The following is a 19,200-nucleotide window of genomic DNA, read 5'->3' as shown; positions in this document are numbered from 1 at the left end:
CTTCCACATGTGGAAGTTCTGGAGCCACTGCTGGTCATCCCACTGCCCCACCACCAGTCAGACTCACCAGTCGGAAATGGTCCAATGCCTCCAGATCTGTTCATCTGTGTGGCGGGGGGGGGCGCAGGGAACAGGTGAGACTGTCCAGCCCCAACCATGAGCTCCTCAAAGGTTGCGTCAGGCTTGTCCACCCTGAGGAAAAGGAGGACAGCCATGAGGGGATACAACAAAGGCTGAGGCACATTTGTGTGGGGCTAATGCAAGCCCAGGGGCTGCTCTTGCCCCAAGGTTCAGTGGAAAGAACCGTGTCTCCCAGAAAGAGTCGAAGCCGTGCCCTGGCAGCTGTGCTGTCCCTCGTGGAGGTGGGCACACCTCAGCCTGGGCAAGGAATGGGTGTTGGGGGCGTGCGCTCTTTAAAGGCGCATCTTGTCAGGGATTGTCAGGCATGTGACCCTGTCTGCTGTGGTCCTGGCTGGCTGTTTTGTCAAGAAAGTGAAGTGGCCAGGCAGTCCATCCGCTCTATGTCAACTGAGTGCATCACTTGATGTGTTTGGCAGTCTGGCTGCGATCTGTCGACAGGAGTTTTATTGTAAGATATCTTCTGACAAAAACTTCTGTTGATAAATGCCTATCATAAGCTGTGTCTACACGTGCACGCTACTTCGAAGTAGCGGCACTAACTTCGAAATAGCGCCCGTCGCGGCTACACGCGTCGGGCGCTATTTCGAAGTTAACTTCGACGTTAGGCAGCGAGACGTCGGAGTCGCTAACCTCATGAGGGGATCGGAATAGCGCCCTACTTCGACGTTGAACGTTGAAGTAGGGACCGTGTAGACGATCTGCGTCCCGCAACATCGAAATTGCTGGGTCCTCCATGGCGGCCATCAGCTGGGGGGTTGAGAGATGCTCTCTCTCCAGCCCCTGCGGGGCTCTATGGTCACCGTGGGCAGCAGCCCTTAGCCCAGGGCTTCTGGCTGCTGCTGCGGCAGCTGGGGATCCATGCTGCAGGCACAGGGTCTGCAACCAGTTGTCGGCTCTGTGTATCTTGTGTTGTTTAGTGCAACTGTGTCTGGGAGGGGCCCTTTAAGGGAGCGGCTTGCTGTTGAGTCCGCCCTGTGACCCTGTCTGCAGCTGTGCCTGACACCCTTATTTCGATGTGTGCTACTTTGGCGTGTAGACGTACCCTCGCAGCGCCTATTTCGATGTGGTGCCGCGCAACGTCGAAGTTGAACGTCGACGTTGCCAGCCCTGGAGGACGTGTAGACGTTATTCATCGAAATAGCCTATTTCGATGTTGCTACATCGAAATAAGCTATTTCGATGTTGGCTTCACGTGTAGACGTAACCATAGAGACATAACCCAGGTGCATGTGTTTGGACCAGCATGTTGGGGGTGTTCTTCTGGGCTCCTCTGGATCTTGGAAGGAAGAACCTTGTCTCAGTTTACTTGCTGTTTCAAGAATGTTTTGGAATTTGGTCCTTGTTTATTTGGGAAGTCCAGGGTTCCACTTCACCCACTCTTTTATTCCTTCCTCCTCCCCAGTCATGCCTTCTAATCCCGCCCCGCCCCCCTCACATTGTCTGCAGCTTGATTAACATTCAGACCTGAAAAAAGTTGCCTAAGTTGCAGCCATTCCATTGTTCTTCTAGGATGAGGCTTATTTGGTTGGAATTCTTCCATGACTGTCCAGTTTGAATACAGATCTGCAGGTGCCACTCCACCTGTCCCTGCCAGAAAAAGTAAGATACAAGAATACAATAAAAACCACCAATTTCCCCAGAATCACATTGGAGTTCTGTGGCAAAGGTGAGCGAAAAACCCAAATATTGCATCCAGGGTGGTATTCAGCCACCTTCATGCTCTTCCTGCAGCCAGTTATCTTATCACTACACGCTGTCCAACTTCTGCAGCAAAGGAAAGGATCTTACGAGCAACAAGCTCCTTCAATAAATAACCCTGTTTCATCCCGAGAGCAGGTTTGTACTGCCCACCGAATGAGACACATATCCTGGGGAAAAATGTAATATGTGATCCCATAATCAAAGAGAACAGGAATTAATTTAGGTTACACACTCATACTTGATAGAGGCATTTCCTTTTTCTTTTTTTTTTTTTTTTTTTTGGAGTACTTGGTTTTGCAACTTGATTTATTCTGTTTTTGAAGACAGTTAGTGGTGGAGGTTTTTTGATATATAATTTCCCAGTCCCCCCCTTTTTTAAGAAAAACAAATTCTAGTGAAAAGACCCATGTTACACACAGCATAGCTGTATACTTAGATGTGGCAGACTCTCTGGCTGCATCTTCACTAACAAGTTGTTTCAAAAGATTTTTTGAAATCAGGGGGCTCTTTTGACAGATCCCATTTTGCGTCTACACACAAAAAGTGTTCTGTTGAAACTAAATCCAAAGAATGTGATGCATCTTTCAAAAGCACTTTTCCACTCCTATTTCAGGAAGAGCGTCCCCTTTGAAAATCTTCTTTAGAAAGAAAATGTCTGTAGATGCTCCTTAGGGCCCTTTTTCCGAAAGAACAGTCCTCACGGGGCCTGATTTTTCATACCCTGGCCCATTCCCTGGGACCGTGCGGACACTCTCTTTCGGAAGAGCATATCACTCTTTTGATGTGCTTTTTTTGTGTGGACTCGCTCTTTCGAAAGAAGTTCTTTCAGAAGAGATGTTCCAGAAGGGCTTCTTTCGAAAGATCTCTGTAGTGTACATGTAGCCTCTGTGATGGAGATTGGGCTAAATGACTGACATTAAGGCCTGTCAGGTTAGAGAACTGTATTTTAATCTCAGTTTGCATAAATTCTCAGTCAGATAAAAGAGCTTGCTCAATAATAAGTATGGGGAAGAACACAAAATTATTAACAACCATAAGCAGGGGAATTGGGTTCCTGACTGGGCACTTTTGACTGTCTCTCCTGCCTTCCCATTACTTTGCTTATTTTCCCAGGTCAAAAGGTATTTTGACTGAGGAGCCATTTTTTGTCTCTTTACGTAGGCTCAAAGGCTGCGTGTACATGGGCAGCTTTTGTCAACAAAAGTTGCTGAGTGTTTATATGGTTAAAGTGCTCTATTGAGAGTTTGTTGACAAAACTCAGCTGTTCAATTGGCAGCGTTATCCCTGTTCCCAATCAAGTATAATGCCTCTGACCATAGTGTTGCATCGACAGAGTGTCTGTGTAGACACTTCTGTCGACAGAGAGAGCTTCCGGTTCCGCAGGCAGCCCTGTTTGCAGAGCTTTGGGTCAGCCATTCTGTCGAGAGAGGGCAGGGCAGTCTGGCTGCCCTCTGGCGACAGAGCAGCTTGCTTTTTCTATCTGCTTTTGTGAGTAGACGCTATCTGTCGACAGAGGTACTGCTGAGGTTTCTCTGTTGACAATGACCTCTGTCAACAGAGGCTGTCGATATAGACGTGGCCAAAGAGAAAGTAAGGGCCTTCTGTTGTTCCCTCTCATAGACGGCGCTGGTACAGTGCATGTGCAATACAGACCAAATGTTCACAGGTTTTAGCAGCCTATCTCCGGCAAGCTGCACTGAAGAATATATTGATGAGACAGTCCAGTTTATGAATCAAACATGTCCAAAAAGACTTTAAAGGAGACCTCCAAAATCACCTCTCTAATTCCAGAAATTTCAAATTTTAAATTACTTCAGCAGACCATTGAGGTGTTAGAATGCTTTTTCAAAATTATGTTAGTGTACATATATGCACAGAGTGAAGTGTGTTTATATATGCTTCAGCCTTACCAAAATCCATGGATCTCATCTGAACACAAATACGAATTTTGCCAGTGCCGTGTTTCCAAGAGAACATTAAATAACTTTCTAAGAAAAATTTGTACGCAGTTGCCGTAGTTGTGGGGTTATGTTATTGCAACGGTGATTGGACATGACTGCGCAATCATAAATAGGACAAAGGGATAATTCATAAGGCGCTCTCTCTGTTAAGATGCCATACAAAATATGAAAAAAAAAATTGAGTACCTAGTTAAGGGGAATGGGCACAGCCTGTGAGTCAGCAGCACTTTTCCATTGACTGACTTATTTGACTCCATTTCTCAAGTCTTACTTAGGGTCACATTCTTCCTGGCCTTTTCCTACGTGTGCAGTACAGGAGGAGGATGCTCTGATGTCCGCCCCCCTCCCCCCCATAAAACTCGTTCAGAAATTGCAAACTCTGAGCAGTACAGGTTTGCTTGCTGATTAATAGCTACTACGCCAGAGAGACTAAGTGTTCTTTAAAGTGGTGAGGAGGAGACAGAGCTGTAGCTCCACGTCCATCCCCCTGTGTAGTTAATTTTTTATGCTGAGAAACTCTGGGAAGCTTTGTACTTCACTGATTGAGACCATGCAATTATGTTTACACCGAGCTATGAGCTGGGCCTTCCTAGCTCAATTAAGTCTTTAGTGAGAGAGTAATGGGATTACAGTTGTGCTAGAAGTTTCAAAGTTGCAAGCTGGTGCTGGCATGGAAATAGTCCTCAGTGAGGAGTACTGCACAACCAGGTTCTGTCAAAATGGTGTAGAGCATGTGGCTATCCCATACTGAGCCTGAGCCATGGAACTTTTGCTAAGATCAGTGTGCACCAAAAGAGTTATGCTGGGCATATGTGTATTAGTATTTGATGCACATTAATCTCCTTTGCCCCAATTCAGTGTCTTGTGGAATGAAATCTAGGTGTGCTCTCAAGCACTGGACCAGTGCCCTTTGTTAGCAGAGTTGCAATATTTTGCTTTATATTTTAACAGCTCATGCACTAGTTTAATTCCTGCAGTGCAGAGGATCAAAGGTTATAATCTGATGGCCTTAAAAAGACATATAATTAAATACCTCTCTCTGGGCTTTCTAAACCCCCAGGGGTTAATAAAAACAAACACCTCCAATTTGTTTTCTCATTGTTTGCATTTAAAAAAAAACACTTTAATTATTTCAGGTCTACGCAACTTCATCGTGGGTTGTCATTGTCTGACTCTAGTCCTGCTTTTTTTCTCAACTAATGTCACTGAAGTTTACTTTCCAAAACTTTTGAAAAAATTTCTGTGATTTGGATATGATATTTTTAACAGTTTTCCTGGATGTTTTATGTTATTGTCCATCTTTCTTTAATGAAGTTGTTCTATTTCCTACTCAGTGCCCATTAAGAACCTGGACTAGAAGTCAGGATATATATGCCCTCTTCTGTCTGTTATTGTCATGGCTGAAGACTCCACTGTGCTAGGTGCTGTACAAACATTGTGCTGTTAATGCACATCCAGATTTCCTCCTACAGTTTTATTTTGCTTTTTCTTTTTAATCTCAGTCTTGATTGCCCATTTGTCTGCTTCTTCTGTGAATATATCTGTATCTTTTCAAGAACCCCTTTAGCAATGGAATAATATCCTTACATTCTTTTGTGAGGCTTAATTATCCAGATTCTCTCCTCCTTCAGATCTCTTACACAAGGCCCAATTCTGCTGTGACACTGAAGAAGAAGCCATCCAAAGAATGGTGTCTTTGCTGTGTGGCAGCTGGGGATAACTGACGTCACTTACTATTTTAAAACTTTCAGATAATTTGGACCTTTCAGAAATCATCAAAATTTGCAATCCAGGTGCTCCTATGACAGTTCTGTCCCTTCCTTTTTTTTTCTTTTTTTTTTAACACTCACAGCATCTGGTTTCAGAATAGATTAGGTGAATTAATTTACTATATGTTTGTACAATGACTTGACCAATAAGAACACCCCCTGTCTGACTGAGGTCCCTTGGAAGCTACAGCAAGACAAATAATACATATTAATTAGAGTTTTGGCTTATGTATAACATTCTGTATAACACCTCTTAATTCTTCTCTTATATAAATCTATCAGTTTGTTTTCTATATCTTCTGGAGTTCTGCTTGTGCGCTTCCTTTTCATTCTGCAGTTGTGGGATGTAGGTTGCTTTTTCACAGCACCTTCCAACTTTTTCACTGTACTTCTTAACAGGAGCATGTTTCATGTATTATTCTATTGCATGAGCATATTCCTGATAATCTTGTTGGTATATGTTGGGAGCTTATTTTACGGTATTACCATTCTGACATATTATATGCTCTGCTTAATTTACATAGATGTGGTTAGCTTTCTGTGAGTCAATATTGTCTCCTTTATATCTCTATAGCCATTGCCCTGACCCACCTGGAGTACCTTGACTACCTACCTGCCTTGTTCCTAGGGAATACATTTCCCTTGTTGCTGACATGAGATTGAATTCTGGGATTTTAGTGAGGGTTTGTGCCATGAAGTATGCTTTCTTGCCATATATATGACATTCCTTTCCAAATGCTGGAGCAACGCACTACCATTTTGTGGGTGTTTTGAAATTCAGTTTAAGTTCCTGAAACTTGACTTGCTGGGTCCACAGGCTTATATGTCTGTGGTATATATACAGACTGTATTTTTCTTTTCATCAAAGGGCCTATGCCTCTCCCAATTCCTAGCTCATCCAGTGTTTAAAGGCTATCGAACATAAGCTCTGACTTGAGGGCTGTTCCCCAGACACTAAAGCTGTGTCTCCACGTGCACAAAAAATCGAAATAAGTGGCCCTTTTTCGAAAGAGCGGGAGGAGCGTCCACACATGTAAACCCGTTTTCGAAAGAAAATCGAAAGAATGGGCCTTAGATTTCGAAATCCGAACCCCAATCCCACATCAGGAAGATCACTCCCTTTTGAAATAGTAAATCAAAAGAATACACGTGTAGATGCTCCACAGTCTGCTCTTTCGAAATACGGGTCCGCCATGGCACTGGACAGCTGGAGCACGGGGCTGCTCCAGCTGTCAGCTGTGGGGCTCTATGTTCCCAGTGTTGGGCTGCCTTAAAGCCGCATGCACGCAGGAAACCCATGGCAGGAAGTGGAGAGCATGCTAGGAGCAGCCTCCACACATGCTCCAGCTGCATGCTCCAGCCGCAGCATAGCCAGCAGCCAGCCCCCCTGTGAGCCTCACGGTCCCCCCTCTGAGCTCCCCCACGGCTCCCAGGACTACCGGGGGAGAAAATAAAAAGGGCCCCCTCGTGGTCGGAGTGGGAGTTGCGGGACCTCCTCGGCCTGTAGAAGGACAAGGACGTCCTGCACCACATGGGGGTCAAGTGGTGCAATGACACTGCCTTCGGCCACGTGGTGTAGGGCCTCCACACCAGGGGCCACCCAGAGCGTACCACGGAGCAGGTATGCTCCAAGGTTAAGGAGCTGTGCCAGGGCTATGCCCGGGCCAGGGACCAGGCCGGACACTCTGGGGCAGCTCCAACGACATGCCCCTTCTGCAGGGAGCTCCGGGGAATCCTGGGGCCCCAGGAGAGCTCCCCAACCCCAGCGTTCCTGGACACCTCCACTGAGGAACTGCAGCCGGAGGAGGAGGAGGAGCAGCCCAGACCGGGGACCCAGGAGGTCGAAGGGACCACTGAGTGGTCGAGTGAGGAGGGGGACCTCACCATCATGATCCCCTCCCGCTCCTCCAGCCGGGCAACAGGGAGCCGGACATCCCCAGAGGTCACCGAGAGACCCTCTGGTATGTATAGGGAGGGGTGCACACCTACTCCACAGGGTGGGGGCGACGCAATGGCTCGTCGCCCGCACATGGGACCGGTGGTCCTGGGCCGCACACAGGGCACCCCTCACATGGGATGTGGCACCCCGCGGTGGCGCATCAGCGACACCCAGCACCCGCCCTCAGTCGACAGCGCCACAAGTCACACAGGGGTGGCAGCCGGTCAGTGCTGGACAGCGCCTGGGGCCCGTACACTGCGGGCTGGGAAGAGCCACCTGCAGGAAAGACCCCTGGATGCACCCCCTAGGCCATGAGGCCCAACCTGTTGGGGGGGGCGGATCAGTGTCCCCTGGGGGTCAGTTTCCTTTGGGAGGGCGGGGACCCCATGGAGTGGGCTCGGATGGGTGGGCCATAGCCAGGTCTCCTCCATCTGGGGCACCTTACTGACATGCTCTCCTCCTCTCCACACAGCCGCACCATCTGTGGGCTGGGAGAGCCCTACACCGTCCCTCATCCCCAAGAGCCCTCCCGCAGCCCTCGGAGATGTCTGGATGCCACCCCAGACAGTGCGCCGTCGGGGCCGTGGCCAGAGGGCCCCCTGCTGGGCTAAGGAGGATCCAGCCAGCCAGCACCAGGCTGAGGTGGCCGAGCAATATCTGTGGCTCGCCCAGGCCAATATGGAGTGGAGGACAGCCTGGGATAGGCTGCTGTCCACCCCAGAGGGCATTGGCCATGCCGTCCAGGACCATACGGTCACTGTTGCCCGCCTCCTGGACCCCTGCAGCTCCCCTGCTGGTCCTGCCCCCTCCGCCCCCACTGAGCCCACATCCTCCGCCCCCACCAGGCCCACTCACTGGCAGTACCTGCTGGTGCTACCTGCACCCTCCCCTCCCTGCCGGGAACCCCGCACCCAGGGAGGCAGGGGCTCCAGAAGCTGACGGAGCTCGCAGCCCAACACCCCTTCCTGGGAATAAGCATCCCACCCCGCTCTGAGTTAGGTTCCCCCCTACATAGTTATCAACAAAAATAGTTATATAAACATTTCTTTATCGTTCACCACTCCGTGCTGTGCTCCTCAGGGGGATGGTGGGTGGTGGCTGTCTGGGTGCGGTGCTGGTGGGGGTGGCGGGGACAGTGGGTGGCAGTTATACGTGGGATTTGGGTGTGCATGCGGTCAGAGGTGGCCATCAGCAAAGGCCTGCCTAAGGGCCTCCCGGATGTGGTGGCCATCCCAGTGGGCCTGGTGGATGGGGCAGTGCCCAGCTGCTCATAGACAGCACCAGCTGGAGGGTCCTCCCCTGGGGTCATAGGTGTCCCCCTTTCCCTCCACTATGCTGTGGAGGACACAACAGCCACGCACCACCTGGGGCATGCTGAGGACTCCAACCTCCAGCTGCATGAGGAGGCACCTCCTCCGCCGCTTTAGGCGCCCAAAGGCACACTCCACCACATTGCGGGCACGGGTGAGGCGCTCATTGAATGCCTCCTGGGTGGGGTGCATGTGTCCCCTGTACGGCCTCATGAGTCATGGCTGCAGGGGGTACACTGCATCTGCCACTAGGCAGAGCTGCATGATAATGTGCTCCACCACCGGGATCTCTCACTGGGGGACAAACATGCTGGCCCCCATGTGCCGGCAGAGGCCGGAGTTCCGGAAGACCCGGGCGTCGTGGGTGTGGCCGACCCAGCCCACTTAGAGGTCAGTGAACATGCCCCTCGCATCCACCAGGGCCTGGAGCACCATCGGATGGTAGCCCTTCAGGTTGATGTACTGGCCGGCGCTGTGTGGCGGGGTGCAGATGGGGATGTGCGTGTGCCATCCAAAGTGCCGATGCGGTTCAGAAAGCCCAGGTCCTGGAAGCTGGCGATGGGGTTGTCCAGATCGCCTGGGTGGACAACCCTTTGGAGCAGCATTGTGTTGATGGCCCTGACAACCTGCAGAGGGGGAAGGGGGATACATGCTTTAATGTGGGTGTGGCAGCCATCTCCCTCCGCCTTGGGCCCATCCAGCCCCTGCCCCCCACTTTTCCAGCCCCTGCCCCATCTGGCCACTTGCAGCAGAGGGTTCGCCTTGTCCCACGCCCCCAACCCACCCAGCCCCACCTTACCTCCATAAGTACAGCCCTGATGGTGGCCGTGCCCACCCCGGACTGCTGTCCCATGGAGTGGTAGGATTCTGGGGTGGCCAGCTTCCATATGGCAATCGCGACCCATTTCTCCAGGGTGAGGGCTGGCCGCATGCCGGTGTTATGGTGATGGAGTATGGGGGTGAGCCAGTGGCAGATCTCGTTGAAGGTCTGCCTCGACATATGGAAGTTCCGCAGCCACCTTTCTTTGCCCCACTCTCCTAGCACCACGCGCTTCCACCAGTCAGTGCTGCTGGGGTGGGTCTAGAGGCATTGGGGCACTGGGGGGGGTGCCCGGCAATGACTGCAGGGGGAAGCCCCGTGGCCCCAGGGGGACTGCCCAGCCACCTGATAAGCTCGGGTGCAGTTGCGGCGAGGGTGCACAGCACTGCCAGCAGGGCGTCCATGATGAGGGTGTCCTGTAGGAGCTGTTGCTGGGCCTCCATGGTTGACATGAGTCGGCTCTGCCAGGCTGGGAAAGACTGGGCAGCACTTGGCTTGTGGGGAGGGAGGGGACCTTTAAAGGAGGTGGCTGGCTGCGGCCCCGGAAAGGCTTGTCGGCCACGGGACCCCATCTGCGGTGTTTTCTTCCTCCCTTCTTTCGAAAGAGGGCTTGGAGCCATGTGGATGCTCTCTTTTGAAAGACCTCGACGGCGCTTGGAAAGAGCGGATCTAAGTGCTGATCTGAAAAATGGCAGCGGGTGCTCCCTTTCGACAGCCGCTATTTCGACCGCTGAACTTCGATTTTCACCCTTTAGAAAGGGCACTCATGCGTAGACACAGCTTAAGGGTGCGTCTACACTTGCATTCCTCTTTCGAAAGAGATATGCAAATGAGGTAAATCGAAAATGCAAATGAGGTATACATTTGCATGTTTGGCACATTATTTGCATACTCTTATTTCGAAAGAGCTCCTTTCAAAGGAAGAAAGCCAGTGTAGATGCTGCTCTTTCGAAAGTAAACCCATCTTTAAAAGAATCCTTCTTCCCTCAACGGGTTTACTTTCGAAAGCAGTGTCTACACTTGCTTTCTTCTTTTGAAAGAAGCTCTTTCAAAATAAGAATATGCAGAGGAAGTGTCAAGTACACAAATTTATACCTCATTTGCATTTTCAATTTACTTTATTTGCATACCTCTTTTGAAAGAGGACTGCCAGTGTAGACGTACCCTAAGGGATGGACAGTTTGCATCTTATCTCATAATCTAAATCAGGAAAGTCACACATGCTTATTGCTGTAATTTGGCATAAAAGTTGCTCCATATCACATTTACCATAAAACTAATATTTTATGATCCTTGTGTATTTCCTTTTTAAGCAGAGGGCTGGTCATTCATGACGCAAAAGTCTTTTTCAAGGAGTCATCCTCTGCCAGGTATTTTGCAGAGTGTGAGACATAAATGGCGTTTACCATCTTTCCTTTGTAGCATAGCACAAGTGCGACCTGCCATTTTAAACTTGCAATTTGACCTGCTGCCACCAGATCTCTAAACTTGCTTGTTCATTTATGCCATCATTAAGCAACATCTTCATCCTGTTGGCTCTTAAATGTTGGCAATTAACTTAATGCCATGATGTTTTTCTCTTGATACTGCTTTTGTTTTGAGGCTTTTAAACATTGTTTTCCCCTACTAGTACCTTTATATTGTTTTCCTTCAGCCAAATTATTGATGTGTTTTATCTTAAATCTATGCACCATAGTTACTAAAACTGTTATTAGCGGTTTCTGTTTAAAGCCTCAATTTATGAATCCTACCCCCCCGGTTTTTTTTTTCAGGGCAGCTCATGCACATGCATGTGCTCAAGTTCCATTCAGATCTGTGCTGGATGACTTTTCTGCATAGAAACATCAGTGCTTTCCCATATACTTAGTGTACCATTGCTTATATCAGAGATGCCCTTGACAAAAATGTCCATCGCATTTTTAGATCTGGAGCCATAACCATAATGAAATTCAGCAGTTTTATTGGTGGGTGCCTCTTAGCACAGTAATGTTTAAGTGTTTAAGGAAAAAAAATTACTGTGGGCAAAACTGAAAGATTTCCATTCTGCAAAATAATATATGCTTGCATTTTCACTATCAGGAAACTAATACATTCCAAAATGTTATACGTAGAAATTGTTTCTGTTCTCTCCACTTTTAGATGGTTATATCACTTTCCATTCACTGAAATTGTGCTGCTACTGTATTCTTTGCAGTCATCTAAGATACCCTTTTTATTGTGAGCTGCCAATTGTGCCAATGGCAAAGTGCTACAGGAATAATTGCAAGTTAAATTAGAAAAATAAGCATAAGTATTAATCAGTAGCTATGCTTTGCTAATTAAAATTGTATTGAAATCAGAGTTTTTTGAGGAGGCAGTAACAGTTGTTCTTTGTTCTGGATTTTGGTTATTCAAATACCCTAAGTATGTGTGCTCAGCCGTGACAGATTATGTTTATATTTACAGCGCTATTCAACCTTATACCAGTGGGACTACGAGTTGTCGCTATCCAGGGTGTAAAAACAGGATTGTATATTGCCCTCAATGGAGAAGGATTCCTCTACACATCAGTGAGTAGCATGCTGTAGATATTTTGAAACCTTTTGACACACATATCCAAAACAGAAATGTGTATGGGAATGAAACATACCTCATTTACAATAAGCACTATAGAAATGAATGGAGATTAAACCAATATGTTTTTAAAATTCTCTAAAATTGCTCTTAAAACTTGTAGGGTTTGACAGAAAATGCTACCCTTACTGTAGAATTTTCTTAAAAGCATTCCACAGATTTCTGTAGCTTGGTTATATTTAGCTACTGAAATCTGTGGGGTGGTTCAGTAAAACCACAGATAGGTTATCATTTTCAGTTAAATACTCTAGAATTTTCCTGTAAGTATCTGCAGTGCTTTCATTACTGGCATGTTGTTTAGGATCTAAACATTTGCTACAGAAATTATTTAAAGTATTAATGTTCAATAAAATTTAAGGTACTTCTGTAATGTAATTTACATTTGTGTCCTAGATCAATATCTTTTGATTATGTATACCATATTTTTTTCCTGAATGGCTAGGAATATTAGAATTTGAAATATCATTTGCATTAATGAAATATCATCGTATGATTTTGAGGCTTTTGACAAATTGTTCAGTAAGAATTTCATGGAATAATACACTCCAAAAATATGGCTAAAAAAAGATAAAATAGTTCCTTCAGGCAAAATAATGCTGCTAAATAAACTAGCTTAAGGTATTTCAAATCAGTTAATTCTAATACATCAAAGTGTGGTGGTGTTATGGCTGTGAAAAGTCTCAATGTTATAGTAGGGGCTAACTCAATGGCAATATCATCCAGGTGTTTACGGACTTTTTTTTTTAAATTTCACTGAATGTTGTTTTCCCATTGTATCTCATGCTTTTTAAATGTATTATGTCAGATGATATTCCAGTCTGCACTGAGTTAATATATAATGCTCTGTTTCCAGTGTGTCTTGAGAAGAAATTGTTAGATTTTGCTTCTCTACCCTGAAGGAAAGTATTCTCTTTGTTTTAAATATGTGGTTTCTCATTGGAAAGTTAATTAGAAGGCAAAAAATGTATCCTAATGTTGAATGTCAACACCAAGAAAAATGCCTAACCATAGTATGTCTTTTGGGCTACGTCTACACGTGAAGCCTACATCGAAGTAGCCTATTTCGATGTGGCGACATCGAAATAGGCTATTTCGATGAATAACGTCTACACGTCCTCCAGGGCTGGCAACGTCGATGTTCAACATCGACGTTGCGCAGCACCACATCGAAATAGGCGCAGCGAGGGAACGTCTACACGCCACAGTAGCACACATCGAAATAAGGGTGCCAGGCACAGCTGCAGACAGGGTCACAGGGCGGACTCAACAGCCAGCTGCTCCCTTAAAGGGCCCCTCCCAGACACACTTGCACTAAACAGCACAAGATACACAGAGCCGACAACGAGTTGCAGACCCTGTGCATGCAGCATGAATCCCCTGCTGCTGCAGCAGCAGCCAGAAACCCTGGGCTAAGGGCTGCTGCACACGGTGACCATAGAGCCCCGCACAGGCTGGAGAGGCAGCGTCTCTCAACCCCCCAGCTGATGGCTGCCATGGAGGACCCCACAATTTCGACGTTGCGGGACGCGGATCGTCTACACTGTCCCTACTTCGACGTTGAACGTCAAAGTAGGGCGCTATTCCGATCCCCTCATGAGGTTAGCGACTTCGACGTCTCGCTGCCTAACGTCGAAGTTAACTTCGAAATAGCGCCCGACGTGTGTAGCCGCGACGGGTGCTATTTCGAAGTTAGTGCCGCTACTTCGAAGTAGCGTGCACGTGTAGACACAGCTTTGGATATCCCCAACAAATGTGATGTGAAAGATTTGTTTTCTTTAGCGTGACACTGGAAATTCTGTCACAGAAAAATATAACACAACATGCAATATCTCCCTGCAATGAAGAAAGCTAGAGCACAACTGACTTCTCCTTTCCTCAAGGTTTTATGTTTATGGAATTCATGTCATGGTGATTGTTTCTTCAGTGTAGTATGACTATCCTGCTGCCCAACAGTAATGCTGCGGTGTTCTCATCCCTGCCTAATGAACACTAAGGAGTGTTTTCCAGAGATGTTCTCAGGACATGATCTCTTTTCAGAACACGTAGCAGCTTATTGGCTAGGCTGTAATTATGGAGAGTGGGAAAATGTATGTGGCTGGATTGTCTCACTCTTTGTTCACGTATTGCTCCAAATAGAGTCCCACTGAAATCACTATGACTAATTGCTATGCAAGGTAGTAATCAACAAGAGCAAAGATGGTAGAATAAAACCCGTAGTAACTATGATTCCAACACCGAGAACACTTGACTAATAAAAGTTGTGTGTGGCCACATCTACACGGAACTGCTTTCCTGGCAGCTCCATGCTAACGAGCAATCTCACAATTGTAAATGGTTACTCATTAGCATACTTGCATGGCTAATTAGCATAGCCATGTGAGATTTCACTTTAGGCAGAGGATCCTGCTGGCAGTAAATATGATGTGTGGATGTGCTTCTGCCAGCTAAACCCCACTCTGTTGCTAGTCCCTTATCCCTGAAAAACTAATATGGAGCACATCAGGAATAAGGGACTGGCGACAGAGGAGGGTTTAGCCAGCAGAGGCACGCGCACACGACATCTTTACTGCCAGCACGATCCTCTGCTGAGAGTGAAATCTCACGCAGCTATGCTAATTAACCATGTGAGTATGCTAATGAGCAGCCATTTGCAATTGCGAGACTGCTTATTAGCATGGAGCTGCTGGGAGAGCAGCTCTGTGTAGATGTGGCCTATGCATATAAGTAGCTCCATTGATTTAAAGGGAACTAATCATATGAGAAACGTAATGTGGATGGGTAGTGGTTAGGGCTTTGAGCCCATTGTATGCTCTATATTAGTTGGATTTTCAGAACTTAAGACTTACATATGTATTTCTGTTCTTACTGACAACAACTCTTAATTGCATTTTTCATGCCATAATGTAAACATTTGTATTTTTACCATTTTCTGCTACATTGATGTACTTTAGGGAGAGTGGCTCAGTCTGTTACTCTTCCTTATGTAAGGCAAGGAAAACAATATATACTGTTTTGGGAAGGTACTGTTTTCTCCTTTTCCACATAAATATGAAATCAAAGGAAAAAACATTATTTGTGAAGATAAATTAAAATAATACCAAATACAGTGAAGAGTCTTTAGGTTCAATGCATGCCAAAATCTATCTGAAAATGACAATTTTTTATTTAATAGAAATGAGAACATGAGTGTTTCCCTTAAGGGTCAGTCTATGGTCTATCTTGCCCAGTTTGGCACAGTCTGTAGTCCAACAGTGCCCTGTACGAGAACTTAGGGCAATGTACATTTCAGTGCAATTATGGGCCAGTTCACCCCTTCTTCCACTTCCAGTGTCTGGCCATCAGAAGTTTAGAGACTCCCTGAGAATGGGGTTTCATCCCTGATCATCTTGGGTAATAGCCACTGATGGTCCTATCCTGCATGAATTTATCCAGTTTTTTTTTCAACCCAGATATATTTTTGACCATCATGGTGTCCCATGTCAACAACTTCAACAGGTTAGTTTGTGATATGTGGTAATCTGTGGTAAGATTTCAGACTGACAGTTTAAAAAAAATTACTAGGAAAACACTTGTCCATTCCAAAGTTCAAATAAGTATTTTTGGGGTAAGAATTATTATTGTGCTTTCTTGAATTGGAATCAGATATTTTGTGAGTAGAGACTAATACATTTGAAAATAAAATATAAAAGCATGGAAGGGAGCACCTGTTTCAGAAAGAAGAGTTTGTCCTTATCTCAGTGAATAAGATACGTTCATGTCCCCTTGAATCAAGATTAAGGTACGCTGTACCCAGAAGCTGTGAAATATCGTCCTCTGGGGACAAATATTGTTTTTATAGTTGTAGAGCAAACAACATATATCACAGTCTTTTTGTTGAGTTTTCCATTTTTTGGCATTATTTTTCACCTCAAAATACTGAAGTCATATTTTATAATATGGCAGCGATGCTCATGTAAGTGAAGTTCTGGTTGTGTTACAGTTCCTATTTCAGCTTAAACATTATGGCTAAAGCTTATTATGAAACTTTTGGAGCAGAAGCTGTTTTTTGAAAGTATGATTCCAACACTGAGAACACTTAACTAATAAAGGTTGTGTGTGGCCACATCTACACGGAGCTGCTATCCTGGCAGCTCCGTGCTAATGAGCAGTCTTGCAATTGCATGTGGCTGCTCATTAGCACACTTGCATGGCCAATTAGTATAGCTGCGTGAGATTTCACTCTCAGCAGAGGATCATGCTGACAGTAAAGATGATGTGTGGACATGCCTCTGCTGGCTAAACCCTGCTTTGTTGCTAGTCCCATATCCCTGAAAAACTAATATAGAGCAAGGAACAATCAGTTTCACATATACAAAATGGGAAGTAACTGTCTAGGAAGGAGTACGGCAGAAAGTGATCTAGGGGTCATAGTGAACCACAAGCTAAGTACGAGTCAACAGTGTGACTGTTGCAAAAAAAGCACATATCATTCTGGAGTTTTGTGAGCAAGACACAAGAAGTAGTCCTTCTGCTCTACTGTATGCTGATTAGGCCTCAAATTGAGTATTGCATCCAGTTCTGGGCACCATATTTCAAAAAAGAAGTTGAGAAATTGGAAAGAGCCCAGAGAAGAACAATAAAATGATTAAAGGTCAACAAAACATGACCTACGGTGGAAGACTGAAAAAAGCTGGGTTTGTTTGTTTAGAAAAGAGAAGGCTGAGAGGGGACTTGATAGGAACTTTCAAGTATGTAAAAGGATGTTGAGGCGTGAGAAAAATTGTTCACTTTGGCCTCTGATGATAGTGTAAGAAGAAATGGACTTAAATTGCTGCAAACAAGGTTTAGGTTGGATGTTAGGAAAAACTTCCTAAGTGTCAGGGTGGTTAAACAATGGAATATATTGCCTAGGCAGGTTGTGGAATCTCCATCATTGGAACAGGTTAGTTATACATCACGGATAGTCTAGACAATGCTTGGTCCTGCCATGAGGGCGGGGGACTGGACTTGATGACCTTTCAAAGTCTTTCCCAGTTCTAGCTTCTATGATTCTATAAATCTCTGATTGCAGCTGTTCAGGGGCTCAAGACCCCTAGGACAGTAGGACTTTGACTTTGTTCTCCCTGCCCAGAGTGTTGGGACTTGGGCTTTAGTTCACTTTCCTGGGGCTGCGTAGTAACTTTAATTGGCAGAAGAGGGTTGCAGTGCAATGATATTTGAGATACCCTGTTCTAGAATTTAACTCAGTCTGTGAGCAGCCAAGGACTGGCTATTCTGCTAGTCTTTTCTTGCCTGAACATGGAGGTGATTTTTATCCCAAGAGAGTAGTGAGGTCAAATACTGAGGACTTGTTTACACTGTAAAAAATCGCACAACAGCCGTGTGCCCTAGCTTGGAGGCACTAGCTACTCTGTACTCCTCATAAGGAGGAACACTCTTCTGTGCACTAAGAATGCCTTTGTGTGCAATAATTTAGTATGTTTGGAAGTGTACTAAGCTAAACCGGCCACGGGCATCCTTAACACACAGTAAAAGTATTCTAATATTGTGGTAGTAAAAAGAAGCCAGTGTGCTTGAAATTCACACTCTGGCTTACTGCATACTATATCTAAGGCTATATCTAAACATCAGTGTTATTTCAAAATAAGCTGTAAAATATTTTCTGGAATAGCTTATTTTAAAGAGCGCATCTACACACAAAAATGCATTTCAAAATAGCCCTCAGCTATTTCAAACTAGAGTGTTTAGGTATGGGGGAGGGGTACCTCAGTGGTTTGAGCATTAGCCTGCTAAACCCAGAGTTGTGAGCTCCATCCTTGAGGTGGCCATTTAGGGATCTGGAGCAAATAGCTTTTGGGAATGGTGCTTAGTCTTGCCAAGAAGGTAGGGGATTGGACTAGATGACCTCCCAAGGTCCCTTCCAGTTCTAGTAGCTGTGTATCTCCAACTTTATATACATATATTTTTTAAGTAGAGTCCATTTCAAAATAGATCCCTTAGGCATACTATAGCTTATGTAAAAATAGCTCCTACTTCCTATCTACACAACCCCTATTTTGAAATACCTATTTCAAAATAGAGACAATTCCTCATAGAATGAGGTTTACCAAATTAAAAATAAGCCACCCACTAATTCAACATTTTTTTGAAATAACAGTTGCGTTGTGTAGACACTAGCAAGGGTATTCCAAAATAGTGGCCATTATTCTGACATAACTTTGCTTTGTAGATGCACCCTAACTGCCCTGCACAGACAAGCCCCTTTTCAGAAATTATGAATGTATGAGGAAAATTAAAATGGATAAAAGAGAGACATTAACCAGATCTAGAAAAACTTCCAGCCCTCCCCATACATATTTCCATGGTTTTGTTCTTTTGTAAAGTACTAATTTGATTTAATCTGTGTTACATCACACAGATTTAATTTGAACAAAAGCTGGATGCATAATACTTTGCTGGTTGTAAGATAATAGCTTATGCTGAAGCTTTCTGGAATTAGCGAAAATGTCAGTGCATGTTATCAGGCTCTGTTTATAACATCAGTAGCCCCTAGCAACTCTCAGTGGGAAGAATCTTCAGCAAGGAGGGTTTCTTCTGGCATTTCAGCTGCTGCGCGGTTGCCACCGTTTCTTTAAGCCTCCGTAATTGACTTGTCTGAAGAGAACAATTTGCCGCCTCCAGCATATAGGTTTGTAGACAGCACACACTGGAAGAGAATGAGACAGAGAGTAATCAGTATTATACAGATAAATTTGTATAGTATCTAAATCAAAGTCAAATGAAAAAATACTTTTGATTCCTTAGATCCTTTGGAATAATAAGAGTGATGAAGAACCTCAAAATTAGTACCACACTGAGACAAAATATTACAAGTATAATATTTTCACTGTTATTATTTGCAATATTGTAGTGCCTCAGGGCCCAGCTGAGATCGCTGCCCTGCCGTAATAGTCACTGTGTAAAGAAT

At 45.5% G+C, this 19,200-nt stretch overlaps 1 protein-coding gene across 3 annotated transcripts in view; it reads left to right on the top strand.

Annotated features, from left to right (window-relative positions):
• FGF14 (fibroblast growth factor 14) overlaps window positions 1-19,200 on the top strand; it is a 659,990-nt gene that overhangs the window by 524,803 nt on the left and 115,987 nt on the right. For all 3 annotated transcript variants that reach the window (XM_074983168.1, XM_074983157.1, XM_074983159.1), the window contains one exon: window positions 12,087-12,190. In XM_074983168.1, the coding sequence (XP_074839269.1) occupies window positions 12,087-12,190 (104 nt within the window). The remainder of the gene's footprint in view (window positions 1-12,086; window positions 12,191-19,200) is intronic.

This window comes from Carettochelys insculpta, chromosome 1, assembly GCF_033958435.1.
Source record: "Carettochelys insculpta isolate YL-2023 chromosome 1, ASM3395843v1, whole genome shotgun sequence".
Classification (NCBI taxonomy): Eukaryota; Metazoa; Chordata; order Testudines; family Carettochelyidae; genus Carettochelys; species Carettochelys insculpta.
The sequence above is the reverse complement of the archived record's forward strand: the minus strand, read 5'-3'. Positions and strand labels throughout refer to the sequence as shown.